Below are 19,298 nucleotides of genomic sequence, written 5' to 3'. Positions count from 1 at the left end.
GCCTTAGGTACTGATTTTCAAATGAGTTATAAACTGATGTTATCCCTGGTTTGGACTGAAGCTTAGGTCCATATTCCAGTCATTCTGGATGCTTTCTGATTTGTCAGAAGTTGAACTTGTGTGCTGAGTTTGCTAAGGAATATGTAGGGTAGCCATCCCCATAGTCCTGTCCACTGGGTAAAGCAAGTACTAAAAGCCATGCAGAGTAATTTCCAAAAGGTTTAAGAAGTCTGTATCTGTTAGTTAAAAATCCTGTTCAAGTCAATCCCATTGCCCTTCCAACTACTGATTTTATTTCTGTGAAGATGTGTTTTTGAATGGTAGTGGTCTGTCCAGAAGGACAGGAGAGCTTGATGGTGTGCCTTTGGTGTAGGAGAGACTGATGATGTAGATTGAACATAGACAGTTTTCTTACAACTTTGCCTTACGTGTCTACTTTGGGTGTCATTCAAATCGAATTTGTTCTTTACTAGCTTAGTTTTGTCTGGAGAACCTCTACCCTCACTTTTCCCCTAATAATTTCCTGCTGAAAAATGAAAATCCACCAATGCTGGGCATGTCTATAACGCTGGCAGTCCTACATTCATTTGATGCTATGCCATTGTCCAAGGTGGTAGATTGTGTTATTTAATTAGATGATTGATATTCTTCCTCTTTAAGCGGTCATTAACAGGGAAATGCTAATAATGAAAGTGTTTATACATCACACCGTTGTTCAAGGAAGGAGTGTTTGTCTTTAGCATATCAAGATATGCTGCATATATGATCTGCAACTTGCCGTTGCCTTAAAGTCATAACAGACATTCCTGGAGATAGCGAAGGACCTGAGTAGTAGTTGGTGTAGGTTTAATCTTTGTGGGCTTGGATGTGCATGAGATATTCACATTACCACCTTCATCAGTACCACTGAGTTGAGCATGTTAGGTGTACATGTACCAGGAGTAAAATACATAAACAAATCTTAGAGGCAAAATTTTTTTATAAGAGATACTATTTCTTAAAACGGATCTCCCCAAGGAAGCTGAGGGTTGTCTTGATTGGCCTGACAAAGACATTTTTTTAAAAATAGCTATCTCTGTTATATGCTATTTCTGCTGTACTTTTTCCAAACTATTCTAATCCTGTAATGGGTTTCAAGTTTTCTGCCCATATGTGAAACCTTTACTTCTTGAATGCAATCTGAAAAAACCTACTGAAAATCCATTCCAAATATAAACTGTATCTGCTTTTAGATAATCCAATAAGAGTCCCTAGCACATCCAATTTAGTTTCAGATGGAGATTTTTCCAGCAGCATTGCTTTCTTTTACTGCTCTTCTGAAGGCAGTGTCCTGGTAACTGTCCCTCTTTTCACAGATTGGCCTTTTCTTTGTAGCAAGCTGAGTACCTGGTTGACCATGTTACATTTCTGACTTATAATAACAAAAATGCTTCAATGGAAATAAAGTAGCCATTTGATAGGATTTTAGTTGTTGCCTGCCTGTATCAGTACTGATATTTTCTGTCCATACAAGTATGCCTTTGTGGGTGGCTGCTTGGATAGCATTCCAGCCACGTAAATCTTAGCTTTTTTGTTGCGTGGCGAATTAGTACCATTTAACGCATTTAAAACCAAATTAGTATTCCATCTTGCAGCATGTATTTCTGATACAATATTAGAAAAGAGGATATGAGAACACATTCTGCATACTGTTCTTGTGAGCATACAAAAGCTGTGGTACAATTGTCCAGCATTTAACTGTCTCAGCTTGTTGTTTTCTGTTCCTTGTTCTTTTCTTATCCAGCAATGTCTTGCTCCTTTTTTCTCAAAAGAGCAACGTGAAAACGAATGACCTTGCTTCCAAATCTGTTCTAGAGCAGTGGCCTCCCAGAGGATAGCGCACTCATACTGACTTTAATAGTACATATTTCCTCAACTGGTAAAAGAAAGGCTGCAGTGTCTCTGTTAGAATTGGAAGTTTGCAGTGACTCTGTTACAAATGGGAGTACCATCATACAGTGTTTAGCATTTAAGAACTTTTTTACTTTAGTTAGGTAGCCTGGTATGTACTAATGTCCACCTCCATACCTGTGCCAATTGTATTTTTCCTCCTGGGGAAGAACTGTTCACACTAGACAGGGATCCTGGCTTTACCATGACTGAACTGGTAGACTTAGTCCTGTCACCGTCTCACAAAATTTCTTCTCTCCTGCCTGGCCTTGGGCTTTCCTGTGGTTTCTCACGGCATGAAGCCAAAAGCTGTGCTGGTAGCCTGTTTCTGATTCTGATTTAGAGCTAACTATTAGCTTATATGACAACTTGTGTAGCGAAGCTACCAGCGGATTTCTGCAGAGGGATTCTAACTCGATCATCCCCTTGTACTTGGTCTTTAAATCTGAATCTGAGATTTCTTTGAATGGGGACACTGTTGATGTGCACTCTTTCTTGAAAGCTCCGTCTTTTTTTTATGGTTCAAAATGGACAATTCTCGTGTATCTTCTCCAGGCTGGGCTTATGGTATGTATTCCCTCATCTTTGATATGCTTACGCCAAGAGTGAGGGAACTGGCTGTGGAATCCTATTTTGGCCATCTTGTCTCTAAAGGCTGGCTCTTACAGCTTTCTGGCCACAATAGTGCTTTGAATGATTTAGCATGAAACACTAATCGTCACTAACATTCACCTTAAACAAAGGACAACTCATAGTGTCTTCTGACCACAAACACTACTCATCAAACTATTCCATTTCATTGCTTGTTCCTGATAAAGAAGGGCAAAATCTATTTATCGTTTTGTCAGAGATACAGCAACTGACCAGCAAACCTATAACATAAAAAACTGGGACATTTTCAGTATCCAGAAGTCCATGTGATACCAGACCGTAAGGGCAATGACCGTACCACCTTTGGTGGTAGGCTGTGTGTGTGTTTTAAGACTGTAGAGGAGAGGGATTAATGGAAGTAATTGGTGGACAAAGGAAAAGTAATAGCTTAGAACATCACTTTGGTTTGCCTGCACAGATTCCCCAGGCTTTTGCTCGGATTAGGTATTCTGTTTTTTTCCTTTTGGATCACTGGGACTTGTTTTAAATTCCAATTGTCCTAAAAACTGAATGTATTTAATTTACCTTTCCAAGACATCTTATGCCCTGAGTCTGTTTCATCTGACCTTCTAATTCAGTGAAGCTCAGCTGATTTCTCACTTACTAAAAGCTGCGAAGCACGTTTGTAGCTGATTGTTTAAAAGCACCATGAAACTGCTTCACAGGAATTGATAGACATTTATCTGAACTTTTAAAACAACCTCAGATTTTATTCGGTTGAGTTCAGATACAGAAGCTTGCTCAGTTTCTTGAAAGCTCCGCTGTCTGCTAAGCCTGGAGAAAAAAGGTAGAATTGATCGTATTTAACAAGAGGAAACAGCAAGCAGTATTCGTCTGTGCCCTAAAACGTGTGAATCCTGACTCATTAGGCTGTCTGTGACCTGGAACAATTTCGATTTTTGGAATGCTGCAAACTATGAGAAACTTCTAGTGTGCAGGCTCGTTAGAGGTGTTAAAAACTTGAGAAATTCTCAGTGGCACAGCTTGTTGCTGGGCCATTTCTTAAGGTGGATGTAAATGTCATGGCTGCCACGCAAGACCTTCCTAGCCTTGTCCTAGCCTTAACAGTCAGCCCAGGCAAGCATTAGCTAAAGGCTGAAAGGCTAAACATCCCAGCAGGTCTCTGGGATACAAGTGAAATTTTGGTTTCATCTGTAACAATCCTATGTTTATAAATGCTGATTTCCTTAGCAAAGGTATTTTAAGACATGGATGGGTGGGGGAGATGGAAGGAGAATATATACTCTGCATTTAGAGAACTTCTTTACCAGGTTAAATAAATGTTTATAGCTAAGGCTCTCCACTGAATATATATCTTGTCACTAATCTTTGAAAGGTAGAGTCAATGAAAATGTAGTTTGTTTGAAGAGCGTAGGTAGTGCAACTGGATTCCAAGTCATGTGGATGCATTATCACTTTGTGTTGCACCCAGGAAGAGACGGGAAGCCAACACAGTTTACAAAACACAGTTGTATAACATTTTACAGTGTTTCTCAAATACATTTGCCACAGTTTTCATGTGCAGTATATAGTTTAAGTTCTGAAATGCCACAGACTGTGATACTTTGTGTCACTGAAAGAATGAATGCTGCCTATAATTAAAAAGTAGTATCAGTTTCTTTTACCTGAGAGTCCAAGAGCCAGTATTCGAAGAAGTTAAGTAAGGATTATGAACCTCTTCAAATCAGAGGCAGCAAATTTTGCACAGGCCAGTTTTGCTAATTGAAACCTTCACTGATGGATTTTTATTTCAGGTTTCAGGACACTCTCAATCCATTACACTTTACAAAATATTAGCATATTGTCTTGAGCTCTGAGACTTTTCTTTATTGACTCATCCGTCTCGCCTCTGTGTCTTTCTAGTTATCTGTTATTTTTAGCGGAAAGAGATGGTAGATGTGCAGAGAATTTTACAGAGAGCAGTTGTAAATAAACTGCTCTGTCCTGAATTTGTCTTCTACTTTTTAAAATTAAATTAACAAAGGTTCTGTGTTTCTTTGTAAAGCTGTACTTGTCATAAGACTAACATGTTAGTCATTTGTATTTCTCTTTATGCACTGTGAAACCAAAGTATTTTGTGATACTTCTATGTATCCGTGTTACCAAAAACATTCTCTGTTGAACAGAGCTTTGTTATGGTACGATGCTTTGCAGTTTTCTGTGCTGCAGTTGTAATATCTTGCTTGCTTTCCAAGTGATTTTTAAATGGTTTTTAAGTGTGCTTTCCTACTATGTTAATAAACTACTGTCTCATTCTTAGCTTCAGAAACGGCATATCGTTGCCATACAGCTCAGGCAGTACAGATTTATTATCTTTTCTTTATTATACAGTTCACTAGTTTTGAAATAACTTTCAGAGCTAAATGCTTTGATGTTAAAATATTTTGTTCTAACGAAGCCAAGCTGTATCAGCATTTGCATGTCCCACTTAATTTCATCATACTTTCTGGTCTGGGGGTGTGTGTCTGTTTTTATTATCTTTGAAATGTAAAGCTATTCCTGTTTTTTGTGACGTTTGCCAGGAGATGCTTTATCAGCCCTTGTTTAAGGACTGCTTCATGCTTTTACGTGATCTTTGGGAAGCTGTGCTGAGGCAGATGTTAGTCTTAAAAGTAACTATTCGAAGTGATAAAATGTAGATCTAATTCACACTGTATACATTTTCAAAAATTTGCATTGCGTTTTGGAAAGGGGGAGCAAATGAACCATCAGATTTGTTTCTTATGTCCCAGTAAAATAGGTCTACAAATATACTTGCAAATCTGATATGCTTTAATGTGAGGGACTGGATACAAGTTAGACAACTTCGTCAAAGGTATACTGGCGTTTCTACTTCTTCTTCTTGCTGAGGAAATTCTGCATCGCTTTCAAATTACAGATAAGATGAACTGGAAAAACAAATTAAATGTTTGTATTGATTGTATTCTTGGGGTAGCTTTCCTTGAATTGCCCTTCTGATTTCTGCATTATGCTTTGTATTAGTTTCTGATTATTAGATTGTGATGATCTAACATGAGTCATCTCATGTTAGAGTCATCTCATGTATACTACCGGAAAAACCTACTTTAGTTGGTGAAAATTCTTTGGTAATGTTCATAACAATATGCTTTCTCCTAATGCGTTGTCAGGTTTTACTTACGGAACAGAAAGCACCATATAAGCAAAGCCTGATGTGTTCTGGCTGTACAGAAACATTTTCTGCTGTCTACCTTTACAGGTCCGATTTGTGAAGAATGTGACTTCCTGGAAGGAAATGAAACCAGGATTTTACCATGGACATGTATCCTATTTGGATTTTGCAAAGTATGTTACCCATGGATTTATCTGTTGAGTAGCAGAGTAGTTTTAAATAAGCTGCTTGGATCCATCTGGGATATTACTGCCCTCTAGTGATAAAAATCTGACAATTGCTGCTAAGAAAATTTCAAACGCTCAAATTTTTTCTTCAGATGAGCAATATTTGGTTTCAATTTTCAGTACGGTTTTGTCATGTCTTTTTGCATGATAACAAGTAGCGGAGTCCAATTTCAAACTATTTGCGTGCCAAGATTAGTATTCCCTGGCTGAATTACAAGAATGCTTTGCCTGAATATTCTAGCTTTTCTTATGGCACGCTGATTGTTAGTGATTGCCTTGTCTGTCTGGGATGTTACAGATAACAGTTCTCAAATATGCTTCATCTAAAAAGTAATACCACCTATCTCTTAGGTTATGTAGTTCTTTGCTTTCAGAGTATCCCTTTACACTTTATCAAAATACTACCACGTTGTATTTTTAAGCACTTACTTTTCTGGGCTAATATTAATTTGACTTGTAGTAAAAAACATAGAAATAATTCTTCCAGACTTGAATCCAGCTACTTTTAAAATCGATTGAAAGGAAAAGGAGGCAGAAATTCTCCTAGTGATGTCAAAGGTGCGGGATCATATCCATATTCCCTCTCCCATGTGTTTCTTTTCTTGATGGGTTTAAGATCTTACTTTTGCTTCTGGATTTAAAGCTGTGATCCGCAGGAGGTCAGCACTGTGAAACCTCCCCATGAACTAAAAGTCAGTTTTGCTTAGGGTGCACTACTTCATCCCAGACTTGCATCATGAGGGAAATGGCTTAAAATTCAAAGTGGGTATTGATCCTTCAGCTGTCAGGATCCTGTGTGCAAACAGCAGTAACCACTGCTTATACCTCTTGCTGCTGGTCAGTCTAGGGTAGTGTTATGCTTCTATGTATTAAAGCACTTGATTTTGTTGAGTTTTTTGCATGTAAGAGTTTTTAATTGTTTGGTCGTTACTTTTAATGATTCATTCTGTTGTCTGTGCTAATGTTGAATTTCCTCTTTTTATTATGAGGAATGAAAAGGGAAAATGAGAATTTCATAGATTCCCGGAGTAGATTATATAATAGAAAATGCTAACAGCTATGGTAGTAGCTGGGAGTTAGCAATGGCACCAAGTAAAAGCTTTAGAGTACAAAAAGTAACAGACAAGAGGTCTTATTGCAAATAAATAAATAAAATGTATCAAATTTCATCAGCCTCCCTTCTGCCTTTTTAAAGTTAAAAAGCTACATTAATAAATCATTGAACAAAACCTTTATTGGAATAACAGCTTTCTGGAACAGCCAAGGTGAATGTTATTTTATACATTATTCATTTCATAAAGCTGAAAGTATTTTTACATATTGGAACTTTTTAAACTGATATAATTATTTTTCATTTAGAAAGGCATCTAAGCAGTTTCTTAGGTTTCACTCATCTGCATACTTCCCTCTAGGGCTGCGTTATCCTTGTGTTTGTTGTTTGCTACCCTTTCATCTAAATGACTTATTTTTTTCCCCACAACAGCTTTTTTTTTTTTTTTCATACTTGTGGTTTTCATTATTGAAATAATATATTGAATACTCTAGTTACGCTTGGCATGGCCCTCCCTTTTAAAGCTGTGAGGTGCGTACTTTAGTGAATCTTCTGGTAATTGAGAAGTGTGAAATATTTCATAAAAGTCCATTCCTGCTTGTTATACATGGACATCGGATGTAGATTCACTGTAATATATCAGAAATGCCTCTTAAATTATGCTCAGGCTAGAGGTACTGGATTCAATCAATGACTTATGGTATCAAGGGCAGGTTACCATAACCCATCAACCTAGTAATAGCAGTAGTAAGTTTGATTTCCCTCCCTTCCCCATTGCTGACCCACCTTCATTCTCTAATTTTCTCGTTTGTAAATGGTTGGAACAAAGTTCTTCATCTGACATAATGCAATTACTGAATCATTATTGTTACGTTATTATAATAAAAGTCATTTATGTTATCATAATTGAAGCTAGTGGTGCGAGATGGTGCACAATTTCATATGAATGTACAATCCTATGCAAACATTTCAAGGGCTTTATGTTTGCTCAACCCACAGATACATATTTAGGCTGTTGCTGTCTCTGAATGGTTTGTTACAGCTTTCTACTGCACTTCCAGCAGTGTCTGTAGAAGGAGACACATGAGCATGTCTCTGGCTCTTCAGTGGACCGAAAAGAGTGTGTAGTTCAAAGTTTCTGGACTTTGTGTCAAAAAGATTGAAGTATGCATAAACCTCACTGCACCAGCTCTTACCCCCAAAAGGCAGCAAACAGGCAGTTGGGAGCAATGACTTCTTTAACTGCTATAGCTTGATTAACTGGAACTCTGCTGTCAACATCTGAAGGCTCAATTATTCTTTCTCTAGGTTTTCACAGTTTCTGTATCTGTAGTGCTGGTCTTTTGCCAAAGTAATGCCTTTTAATTATATTTTAACTTCCTCATTCCTGGTGTTTATTTTATTTATTATGTTTCTCTTCTTCATCTTTTCAACCGAAGTTTCTTCATATGAGCAGTACACAGTATTATAAATTACCGAATGCTACTTTAACACTAACTGCACTGTGTCTTAAAATCACGGACACTCTCTGTTTTAGCTAAGCTGGTAGGCTTAAGTGGTCTTCTCTCAATACAGAACTCTTTCACAGCCTGACTGCATGTAAATATAAGAGCTCTTTTAAAATAATTTTTAGCTTTACTTCAGGGCACTACACATTATTGCATTAATTTCCCATGTGATGTGCCTTCTTTAATGTCTGAATAGTGTATTTATTTTTTTGCCACAAAAATGTCTCAAAAAGAATTAGAAAAAATTTGAAAAATCTATTATAAAAGCTGTCTTGAACATGAGCCATTGAAAGGTAGCATTTGTACAGAACAATTCTAGCTGCTTAAGTCTTTCTCATATGTCCTGTGAGCTTATCAACACATTTTTTAATCAAGCTTCCAGTTTGTACCACATTAAGTCAAGATTTCCTTAGATCAATGTCTAAGGAAAAGTTGCTGACCCTAAAAATGCCTAAATATAAGTATTTTATACCTTTTAGATAGACAAATCAGTATGGTTTCAGATACTATGTCATGGTTAGTAAGCATAGCCATATGGAGCCAGTGCAGGCGATGGACGGGCTCTGAGCTTGGGCTTCCTTGCAGCTTATGTCTCTGACAACTGGGGACCCAGCAGGAAAGCCACCTGCCTCCCTGCAGAGCACACTGTAGTGGGCAGCAACTGCAGGAGGCAGGAACGCGATGCTGAGCTTCCTGAGTACCTACTTGGTATTAATAAGTGGCTGCTAGGCTAATGAAGGTGTTTCTGCAGTCAGGATAATTGTATAAACACTTCTAGTATCTATTGTGTGATATGTAATTTACTCACAAGTGAGCTATTTTAAGGATATTCTGATATTTTGTTTCACTAAACAAAAAAAAAAATCCCAGAAATACTACATTTGAACTGACTTATGCATCCACGTAGTGTGCTGGATATGAGGATGGAAAAAAGTAGTCATTAAACTTCCTCACAACTTCTCTGTACACAGATTTCAGTTGTATCAATGGAGACAGGTTTGTAAGTACTGCATGAGAAACTCTTTGATTTGTCTTTGAAAAATGTGGGTGTTTTTTTTTTCTTCCCTTACTTTAGATTTGGTGTGAAAAAGAAACCAATCTACATAAACGTCATAAGAGATCCTATAGAACGATTAGTTTCTTACTATTACTTTCTGCGCTTTGGAGATGATTACAGACCAGGGCTACGAAGACGAAAACAGGGGGATAAAAAGGTAAAGTAGGCTTTACTATATGTATGTTGTTCTTACAGAAGTTAATGCTAAAGCAATTAAATATGTCCTGATGAAAGCTGAATATTTCTTGTATCAGTACTGGTGATGATGGTAGCTTCGCAGGTGATATTCTTTGGTTGGTGTCAGTACTGGGCCAGAATGTGACGTTAACTATGTTCTTTGTAATCACATAAATTCATTTTATGTTGACATTTGTTTAAAAAAAAAAAAAAAGTTTTTGTATCCAAAGATGTAAGTATCAAATTAAGCTTATCCTTCTATGTTAGGAATCTGTATCTGTTCTTGTTGAAAACTAAACTGGATACAGTCTATACTAAAAGCTGTAGGACTGCTGATGTTTTGACTTTGACATTCATTTTGTTTATTATTAGCAACCTAACTTTTTTCTTTTTTTGAAAGTAAATATTGCAATGAGATTATAACAAAAAAGGAGTCCCCTTGAAAGCTATGAGTACGAATGATACACTCCTATACTTCTTTCATGTGTTTTGGGAGGTTAGGAGTAGTTAAGTTTAGCTTGTTTGAACCTTGATTAATGTTACAGTTTCAGAGCTGCAACCTCAACTAGGCACCATAATACATTTATTCTAGGAGCTGACTACATCTTCATGATAATGGTTTCTGGTAAGATATTTATTGGAGCATGTTGCCTTGGCCTTTGCTTAAATCAAGGATAAAAGGATATTATGTATATAAATAGAGTTTATATAAGTATAGGATATACTTATATTTATATAAGCAGGATGGAAGCTTTATAATAAAGGTTTTTTGTTCTTTGCCAAGCACAAACCCCTTTTATTAAATTTCAATGGCAATATGTTTTCTTAAACTAAGTTTTTCATTTGAAAAACATTTGAAACTTGATGTAGCATTGTGCTAATACCAAGGGACATTAAAAATTTAAGTAAGAGAAATCACACTGAATAGAGCTTTCATTATGCAAATCTATAAACACCACCAAAACAACTAATAAATTTGACTAATGATTTTTCCCTTCCACCTCCCTGCCCCACCTCCTCTCCAAAAGGGTGATTTTTAAATACTGAGAAGAGAGTATTTCTCTTATCTTCCCAGCTTATACCGTTCTTCTCTGTTAGTAAGGTTATGGCGCCATCTTCTGCTGCTGCGTTCTAGTTTGCCTGTCCAGGCATCCTACTATATAGGTAGAGGAAAGCTTCAAGCAGAACAGTAACTGAAAAAATGGGTAAAAATGTATCTTCGTAGTCTCACTACAGAGATGATGTGATGTTATGGTATCATAAAGGCATTTTAAAAGAGAGAGAGAATCTTGCCTTTTGTGACCTACTCTCTCCTTTTTCATCAGGAGCTTTCTTTGGCCAGCAGAATTATTTTCTGGTAGAGATGAAGGAGGTGGAAAGCTCAGTAGGCTTCTGAGTCCAAGCTGTGTTTATAGGACTTATTATTTTTAAAAAATTAAATTTAAAATTGCTGTTTCAGTTTTGAATTATAATCTGGACAGACTTTTTCGGTAGATACTGGGAAATATTAAGCTAAAGCACCCAATGCTACTGCTCAGTAGACTGCACTTTAGGTAGTAGCTCTAATTTGTTAGAAGAAGGTGAAGTTCATTCCAATTTTTAATATCCTAATGCATTGCATTAATAATTTTCTGTTTCTGTATTCATGGTGCTTTTTTTCATTTTGTCACTAATATGTCATTTTATTTAGGTTTTAGACATTAGTTGTTGCCACACAGATTTCACTTGTCCTGTAAGCGTTTCTGGTTTATTTCAAATGAAATTCATTTACCGAGTTTTAAAGTTTCTTAGATCGTCTTTAAACATTTTTTCCATAGTGTTTTAAGAAAACTGTTTGTGTAAAGATGGTGTTTATAACACTGACTGATTCTAAACTGTGTTATAGTAGGTACCATGATAGCTCTTCAAATAAAAAGTAGGGAAGGTAAAAAATGCAGTCTTGAGAATGGAAGTCAGTTGTGCCCTTACTAAGTGGAGAGGAATCTCAATGTTCATTACACGCACGTGCCCACCCCTCTGCCTGCACCCATACCACAGAGCATATGTGGAAGTTTTCCTCATTCATACTCTTTCTATGTCCCAGTGCTCTCAAAGTTACAGATAGCTTTGCTCCGATAACAGAATCTGTAAGGACAAGTGTTTCTTGTGTTAAAATCCTTGGACGGAGCCATCAAGAGGTGTATGGAAGAGGAAATGGGGAAGGAGACCTGTCCTATTTCATCTTACGTAGAAAATTACTTACTTTCTTAAGTGTTTTAACTGTAAAATATCTCCCAGGTATAACGGAAGAAATCTTTCCTTAGACAAATATCCCTTCATGTTTAGTACATGTATTCATAAGTTAGGAGTGACCACATATATACATATAGACAGATAGCCATATACATTTAGAACAATTTAGGTCTCAGGTAATGTTGATGCTGTAAAATATTCATGATGGACCAGCGCAGAACTTTTCTAGAGAACTCATTTGTATCCTGTGTATCTCTAGAGTAGAAAAACCATGCAAATGTCTTGTTTTCCTAATTAAAGAATCTGCATGTTTACCTGTGATAGGTAATACGTATGAGGTACAGTAAAAGTGCAGTGTGGAGCAAGACATCACTGGTTAATCCCTGCATTGGCCTGGTATCAATAAATTTTTCAGATTATCTCAGGAATTTCACCTTAGAATAAAAGCAAAGCCTGTTCTTGTTCTAACACAGAATAACTACACAAAAGTATTTTCACTTTGGTTTGAAGGTAAACTTTTTAGATGTTTCTTCTGTATAATTGAAAGTTGTCTTTTAAGTTGAATATGATCACTTATGTATTATAATAATAATAAAAAAATCTATCCCAGGTATATGGCTAATATCTTGACTAGAAATATAACAAAGGCTTATTTTATGATAACTGGGTAACATATTTGTAAATTCTGTCCAATGCTTATGGAGGCTTTACTGTAACTGTATCATTGCAGTTGAAACTATATGTCTCTGCAGCTATCCATGCATGTAGAGTGATGTTGTAGGAAATAGCCTACTACTCAGTGAAGCAACTTGCTTTCCCTTCGACTGACTGGAAGCCAAAACCAAATTAGCCTCTGAAATGGCAATTCTTTGTTGTAATATTTACAAGGTAGTAGAACGTTGCTAGAACAGAACGCACCGTGTCCTGTGGGAAAGATCCAGTTGTTCCAGTATCGCACAAGTGCTAATGGCATTTGATGCTATATTGGCAGTGACTTCTTTTGTAAGGCAAAAACAATGATACCAGCACTTTTTGACTGTTTTTCACTTCTTTTAACATAACCTTTGTTAGAGGCTTAGGTAAGATCAAATTGTTGATTAGTTCTAATTATAAAAGGCTATCCAAATACTTTTTTAGTTAAGACAAATAGGTAAAATTGTGAAAGCAAAGCTTGAAAAAAAAGTTACTTTTTTTTTTTAATTTCACATCACAGCTTGCATTTTTTCTGTTCCCACTGCATTTAACAACTAAACCAGGTTGAGATGTTTGATATATACACTGGACTTTGAAGCTCAGCTCAATTGTATCTTTGTTCCAGACCTTTGATGAATGCGTAGCAGCCGGAGGTTCAGACTGCGCTCCAGAGAAACTTTGGCTTCAAATTCCATTCTTCTGTGGCCACAGCTCAGAATGCTGGTAGGCAGATAAATTTGTCTTAAGTTGTTAATCAAGTATATTATCGCTAAAATCTAAATTTAACAAGTTTTAATATGTAGTGCAGTTGGGGGAATTGTGAAGGCCTACAAAGGTAGCAGCCAGTACTTTACTTATAAGTATTTTTTTTTGAAGATGCTTTGAAAAAAACTTTATTGAAACAGTCTTGCAGTTGTTTAACCAAGCAGTATGGTAGGATACTGCGCAGGTGTACCAGCAGTGCTCTGGGAGAAAACAGAGGTTTTCACTTCTAAAACTAACTTCTGTAGATTCAGTCATGACAATTTTTTTGTTAAGACAGGCTACGATATCTATTTGTCTGAATGGAGATATTTCGTTCAAGCTTGCACGGTTTCTGTGGCAAATAAAATATTCGAGATCAGGATAAGTTTATCTTAAAATGGTATCAGACATCCAGTAATCAATGATATTTAGCAGAAAATGACACAAAACAAAGGCAAGTACTGTCCATCTCTCAATGTAGCGTGTTTTCTAAGAAAAGCACAATTTTAAAGAACTCTTTAGTAAATTATGATTTGAAAACTGCTTACTCATGTAAAACAATTACATTCAAGCACACAGAGAAAATGCTAATACCTAGAAATGGACCTAGGCGATTTGAAGAATTCTGAGTGAAGCCAAGGGGAATTATTTGTCAAGGCTACTGTTTATTCAAACAAAATTAATTTAAGCATAAGCAAAGCGAGTGACCACTTGGGAGCTTCTATTTCAGACCTATGTACACCTGGGCCAGATAGGTGGCTGCACCTATCTCCTCACCCTGTCTAGAGCTATAAAAAAGTGGGGGAAAAATTCAGCTTAATTCCCTTCTTTGTTGTCCAGAAGGGCAGTCCTCCCCGTTAACTGCAATGACTTTCTAGTTTGGAATTATGCTTGTAGAACACAAAAAAGAAAGGTATGTTCTCACCAGAACCCTTTCTGGTTCTAATGTGAAAGTGGAGAATCTCATTGTAGACACGGAGAAAATGTAATGCAGTTTCTGGTGGGGGTTAATAAAGGCAGTAACCATGTACATAAAACCATAAGGCTTTTTTTTTTTTTCACGACTAAGTTATTAGTGCAATGTTGCTTTGAGTAGCCTTGAAGTGACAAGATGTTAGATATGAGTACAGATGACAGAAGCTGGAGAGGTAAACTAAGTTAGAGATGTTTATAACTTAAAACCAGTCTTGACTTTGTGTTGTGAAGTAATCTCCATGTAGGGACCAATGACTGTTGGCTGACATCAGAATTTGCTTTAATTGTTCTTTTTCACTTTAGGAATGTGGGAAGCAGATGGGCTTTGGAACAAGCCAAGTACAATCTGATTAATGAGTACTTCCTAGTGGGAGTTACTGAAGAACTTGAAGACTTTATCATGTTACTGGAGGCAGCTTTGCCCCGGTTCTTCAGGGGTGCTACAGAACTGTATCGAACAGGTACTTAAATAGTTGATTTCTGCATCGTCTTCATCCTCTTCTCACTTTTTTTTTTTTTTTAAGTGTGAATTCTTTATACCTGGATTATTAGTTTTGAGTCTCTGCCAGATTCACCTCTCAGGTGGCTGATATTATTGTGGAAGAAACAAACTCTCTAAAAGACTCTTAATATCAATTTTGGAGGGCAGCCCAAGGATCTTGTCATCTACAGATTGCAAATTTCTGCAGTTAGGGTAAAGGCAGATATGCCACACTTACATTTTGAGCTTATGGTGATTTTTATGTTCAGCAAATTGGAGGAGGTCTTTATCAGAAATTTTCTGAAAGTTGTCTCAAAGGCTCCAGTTTTGTATAGTGGCTGATAGTGCGTAGTTTTCTATTCCTTCTGAAGCCCTGTAGACATTAACAGTACTTAATACAAAAAATCTGCTTGGCTGTGCAAAATCCATTTTGACTTGGATGAACTTTGTATAGAAAGAGCTCAGCTTGTCTGCACTTGTATTCAGGATTTAGGTCTTAGGGTGACAGAATGGAGGAAAATGAGGTTTAAACAAGAAAATGGAAACTCTTTTGGTCAGATAGCTTCCTTGAATTTGCTTTTGTCACAATGATTTCAAAAATTGTAGTAATTAGTCTTTAGCTGTGGCATTCTTAAAATCAGCCACAAATACTACAAAAGAAATTTTGAAGACTGCTGCTACCTAATTTAGAAATTCTGATCCAGTATGGCAAATTATTTTTTAAGGAATATCAGCACATAACAAGCAAACTGATATGTCCTTAGCTGTGGGAAAGTTAGCAGAAAAAGTTCTAATATGTACTTTTCAGAAGCAATTAAGGTGATGATGTTTTTGCGTAGAACGGTGGGATTGCTGTTATACTCTGTGGATCATAGGAATTCGGGGCTTTGTTTTTGGCAGATGTCAGTGGAAGGACATAGGAATAGGACAAGCATACGATAATCATCACTGCATCCTCAGTTCCGAGCAGTGAGTGAAACGCACTTTAGGGGATAACTTTGTCTTCCATTCATTGACTTTTTAAAAACTTATATAAAATTGCCACAGCATCCTGTGACAAGAAGTTCCATAGTTAAGCTGAAAAAGCATACAGTTTAGTATGAAAATGACATGCTTATGTCTTAAATCTGTCATCTTATTTCATTTAAGGACCCTACTTCTTCTATTAAGAATTTGAGAGCAATAATTCTCAATTAATGTTCTTTAAGGTACTCCTAGCTTATGGGCTGCATTATTTTCACCTTTTATTCCTTGTTTTCTGGGCTGAAGAATTCTAATCTGAGTCCTTTGTCTATGGAATCTTTGATCATCTTCGTTGCCTTTCTGTGTTCCTTTTTTAGCATACGGTATCCTTCGCACAGTATTTGACATTCAGGTTCACAGTGGATTTGTTTGGTGACATTATGTTGTTTTCTGTTTTTATTCTCAGTTCCTTTCCTGCAGGTGTTTGCTGATTTGTCTGTAGTAGTAGCCAATAGATTATTTTTCAAAGATAGAAAACTTTCCTTCTCCTAAGAGATGCAATTTCAAGATGCTAAATCTTAAACACTACCTTTGAAGGCAGAAGGGTGTTCATTCTGAGTTTGCAAGTATGTTACCTTGGAGACGCATTAAAATCGTCATGAGACATGCAACCTCTCAGTATTTTAGTTTGGAAGTTTTATCTTATGTTTAGTAAAAAATCCAAATTTCTTCTTATGCTTAAGTCTTACCTCTGCAAGGTCTTCTCCCTTCCCCAAATCATTGGATCACTTAGGATACAAAGGTCCAGGTAGACGTTCATCTTTCTGGGCTCATAATAAGACATCTTTCATATTAATAATAGGTCGGTTTCTAGGAACTGACTGTGCAACCTGTGATGAGGCAGTGGTCCATCATAGCACAGCTCCTGTCTGCAAATAGGAGAAATGGAACTGATGTATAGAGCCTACATATGAAATACTGACACGCTTGCAGTAGGTGTCACGTCTTAGGGAAGGCATTGACAGCACTTTGGTTGTCTGTATCTCATGGAAGAAGTCTCTGGCTCTGCAGTTTTGTAAATTTCTTTACATTTAATATCCAGATTAACATCTAAATAATTAATTTTGAAAGAGCAGTCTAGCTCCAAGTACGTTATGTGGAGTAATCTTGCTCCTTAAATGAAGTGTTCATTCCCAGGGTTTATTAGAGTAAGGAGAAAGAATTGAAAGAACCGATGCAAAAGGCATTAACATTTAGTGAGAGAGACTGCAATTTTCCAGTCCCACCTGTTCCATTAATAAATTCTGGATTAAGTTCTGTCACTTTTAATGCGGTTTATCAACATGCTGAGAGTAGAAAACGGTAAATAAGAGAACTGTACATGTTTTTTAATCACATGAACCTTAAAATGAAGTTATGGCTTTCGTTTTCTCTTTAGGAAAGAAGTCTCATCTTAGGAAAACAACTGAGAAAAAACTTCCCACAAAAGAAACTATTGCCAAGCTACAACAGTCTGAAATCTGGAAAATGGAGAATGAGTTCTATGAATTTGCACTGGAGCAATTTCAGTTTGTCAGAGCACATGCAGTTCGGGAAAAAGATGGAGAGTTGTATATTCTGGCTCAAAACTTTTTCTATGAAAAGATTTATCCTAAATCAAACTAAGAACACAATACTGTTAGATTAATGGACCTAAACCTTTGGTCACATCATCGTCTTAGTCCTCAGCCGTGGAAGCTAGATTGCTAGTAGACCTACAAGACATTTCTCTATAGATCTGAGAAAAGTGGGCTGTGGATGTAACTCCAGGGCGTTGGATACTGACTGACTATGTTGGTAATCCAGAAGCAAAAGCTTCCTTTTTTTGTCTAACTAATATTTTCAGTGGGAGTTAATACCCTTTACCTGAAGAAATCTACACTTTTAATTTGCAGCAATTAACCGCACAGCAGTTCTAGTTGAAAATAAAAACAAACAAAAATGCTTCTGTTAATGCTCTCTTTAATTTTCAGAGCAATTTATTTTCATTTATACTTCTGTGAAGAGGAAATCATTTTTTTTCCCAGCTTTCAACGTGGAAATTTTGGTTGTATACAATATGAGTAGTGTTAATAACTGGTTGACATCTGTGCTTTGTTTTTGTGCATCATGTCACATGATATTAATTGGGATGGTTAATCATGTTCTGCTGAGAAATGCTGCTGCTGCTGGAGTTTGCCATATTTATATATGTGGTTTTATTAAAAAATTACAACTAATCGTTAATGTTAAAACATCATTTCCACATTATTTTTGTAAAAAGTTAAAAGAACAGGTTTTTGTTTTTATTTTTTTATCCCCACCACCACTGACTGAGGTTGTGAAAACTCTGCAAAGAAAGTTGGGATTGTCTGCAGTTTTAGTTGATGCTTACATGTTCGTATAAAAATAGTAAATTCAGTATTAAGTTTCTCCATGGATTCTTTGTAATAATCGTAAGCTGAGGTATTGGTGAATCCATATTATGACTCCATTAGTGAGCTGTGGTATGGTTAGAGTTTTCCTACTTCTTCTCTACTTTTACCTGTAGAATATTTTTACTAAGGTGCTTTATAATGTGTTTTAAAGCATTGCATTTACAAAAGGAGAAATATGCTGTAGATATTGCTTATTTTATGTATTTGGACCAAAAGGTTTAAAGTAACTAGTTTGAAGTGGTTTTGCACCGGTTTTGTTACATGTGAAGTCAAAAACATCACACCTACTTCCTGGTTGAGTTAACTGTTGGACATGGCTGAAATGCAAGTGACCTCAGTGACTTTAATACTAGAATATTGTCCAGGGATTCTCTTTACAGAAATGTAGTCTTCATCCTTTTATTATGTTAAGAGGAAAAGAAGAAAAATGTAATGTGTAGTCTGGTTGAGAAAGATGCAGTGAACTTGACATAGTTGTATTTATGTAACTGCCTTATGTGACTATTGTAAATTTGTGAGTTGCCATTATTAACAATGTGAAACACCTGGTAGATTAAGTAAATTGAGATTTGAGAACAGATGTTTGCAGCCACTGCCTTATAGCAAATGGCAGTGGAGAACTACAAGAATTTGTTTCCTATTGAATTTTCTTAAAGATCTGAGTAGCTGCACATTTTACACCTGCCTTTTCTGAAAGTGCTTTTCACAAGGTTTGTTGGGAAAGTCACTGAAGAGACAAAGTAAAGAGTGTTGATAAAGGTTCAAATTCCTAAGGAATGATGCTGAAGGCTTAGTTTAAAATTACCAAGTGGAGTTTCTTTAACCAGTTTGTTCTTGTAATGAAAACAAAGGAAATGGAAAATGGGTCTGTGAACTGGATGTTTCCAGCCAAAAGCAACAGTCCAATTACAGACAGGATAATGAGAGACTATCAAGTACATCTTGCATTTTCTTTGGGTTTTTTGACCTGCCTCTTTGAATTTTAAAAATAGATCTCTCTCTGTTGTTCTTGAGTAATCAGGGA

General features: G+C 36.5%; 1 protein-coding gene across 3 annotated transcripts in view; it reads left to right on the top strand.

Moving 5' to 3' along the window:
- The window catches only part of HS2ST1 (heparan sulfate 2-O-sulfotransferase 1), an 87,926-nt gene extending 69,850 nt beyond the window's left edge, over window positions 1-18,076 (top strand). For all 3 annotated transcript variants that reach the window (XM_068952604.1, XM_068952606.1, XM_068952605.1), the window contains exons 3-7: window positions 5,798-5,883; window positions 9,572-9,710; window positions 13,281-13,378; window positions 14,678-14,835; window positions 17,257-18,076. In XM_068952604.1, coding sequence (XP_068808705.1) covers window positions 5,798-5,883; window positions 9,572-9,710; window positions 13,281-13,378; window positions 14,678-14,835; window positions 17,257-17,483 — 708 coding nt within the window. In that variant the 3' untranslated portion in view covers window positions 17,484-18,076. The remainder of the gene's footprint in view (window positions 1-5,797; window positions 5,884-9,571; window positions 9,711-13,280; window positions 13,379-14,677; window positions 14,836-17,256) is intronic.
- The last annotated feature ends 1,222 nt before the right edge of the window (window positions 18,077-19,298 follow it).

The sequence above is a fragment of the Struthio camelus genome, chromosome 8 (assembly GCF_040807025.1).
Source record: "Struthio camelus isolate bStrCam1 chromosome 8, bStrCam1.hap1, whole genome shotgun sequence".
Classification (NCBI taxonomy): Eukaryota; Metazoa; Chordata; class Aves; order Struthioniformes; family Struthionidae; genus Struthio; species Struthio camelus.
This window is presented reverse-complemented; position numbering and strand designations above follow the sequence as displayed.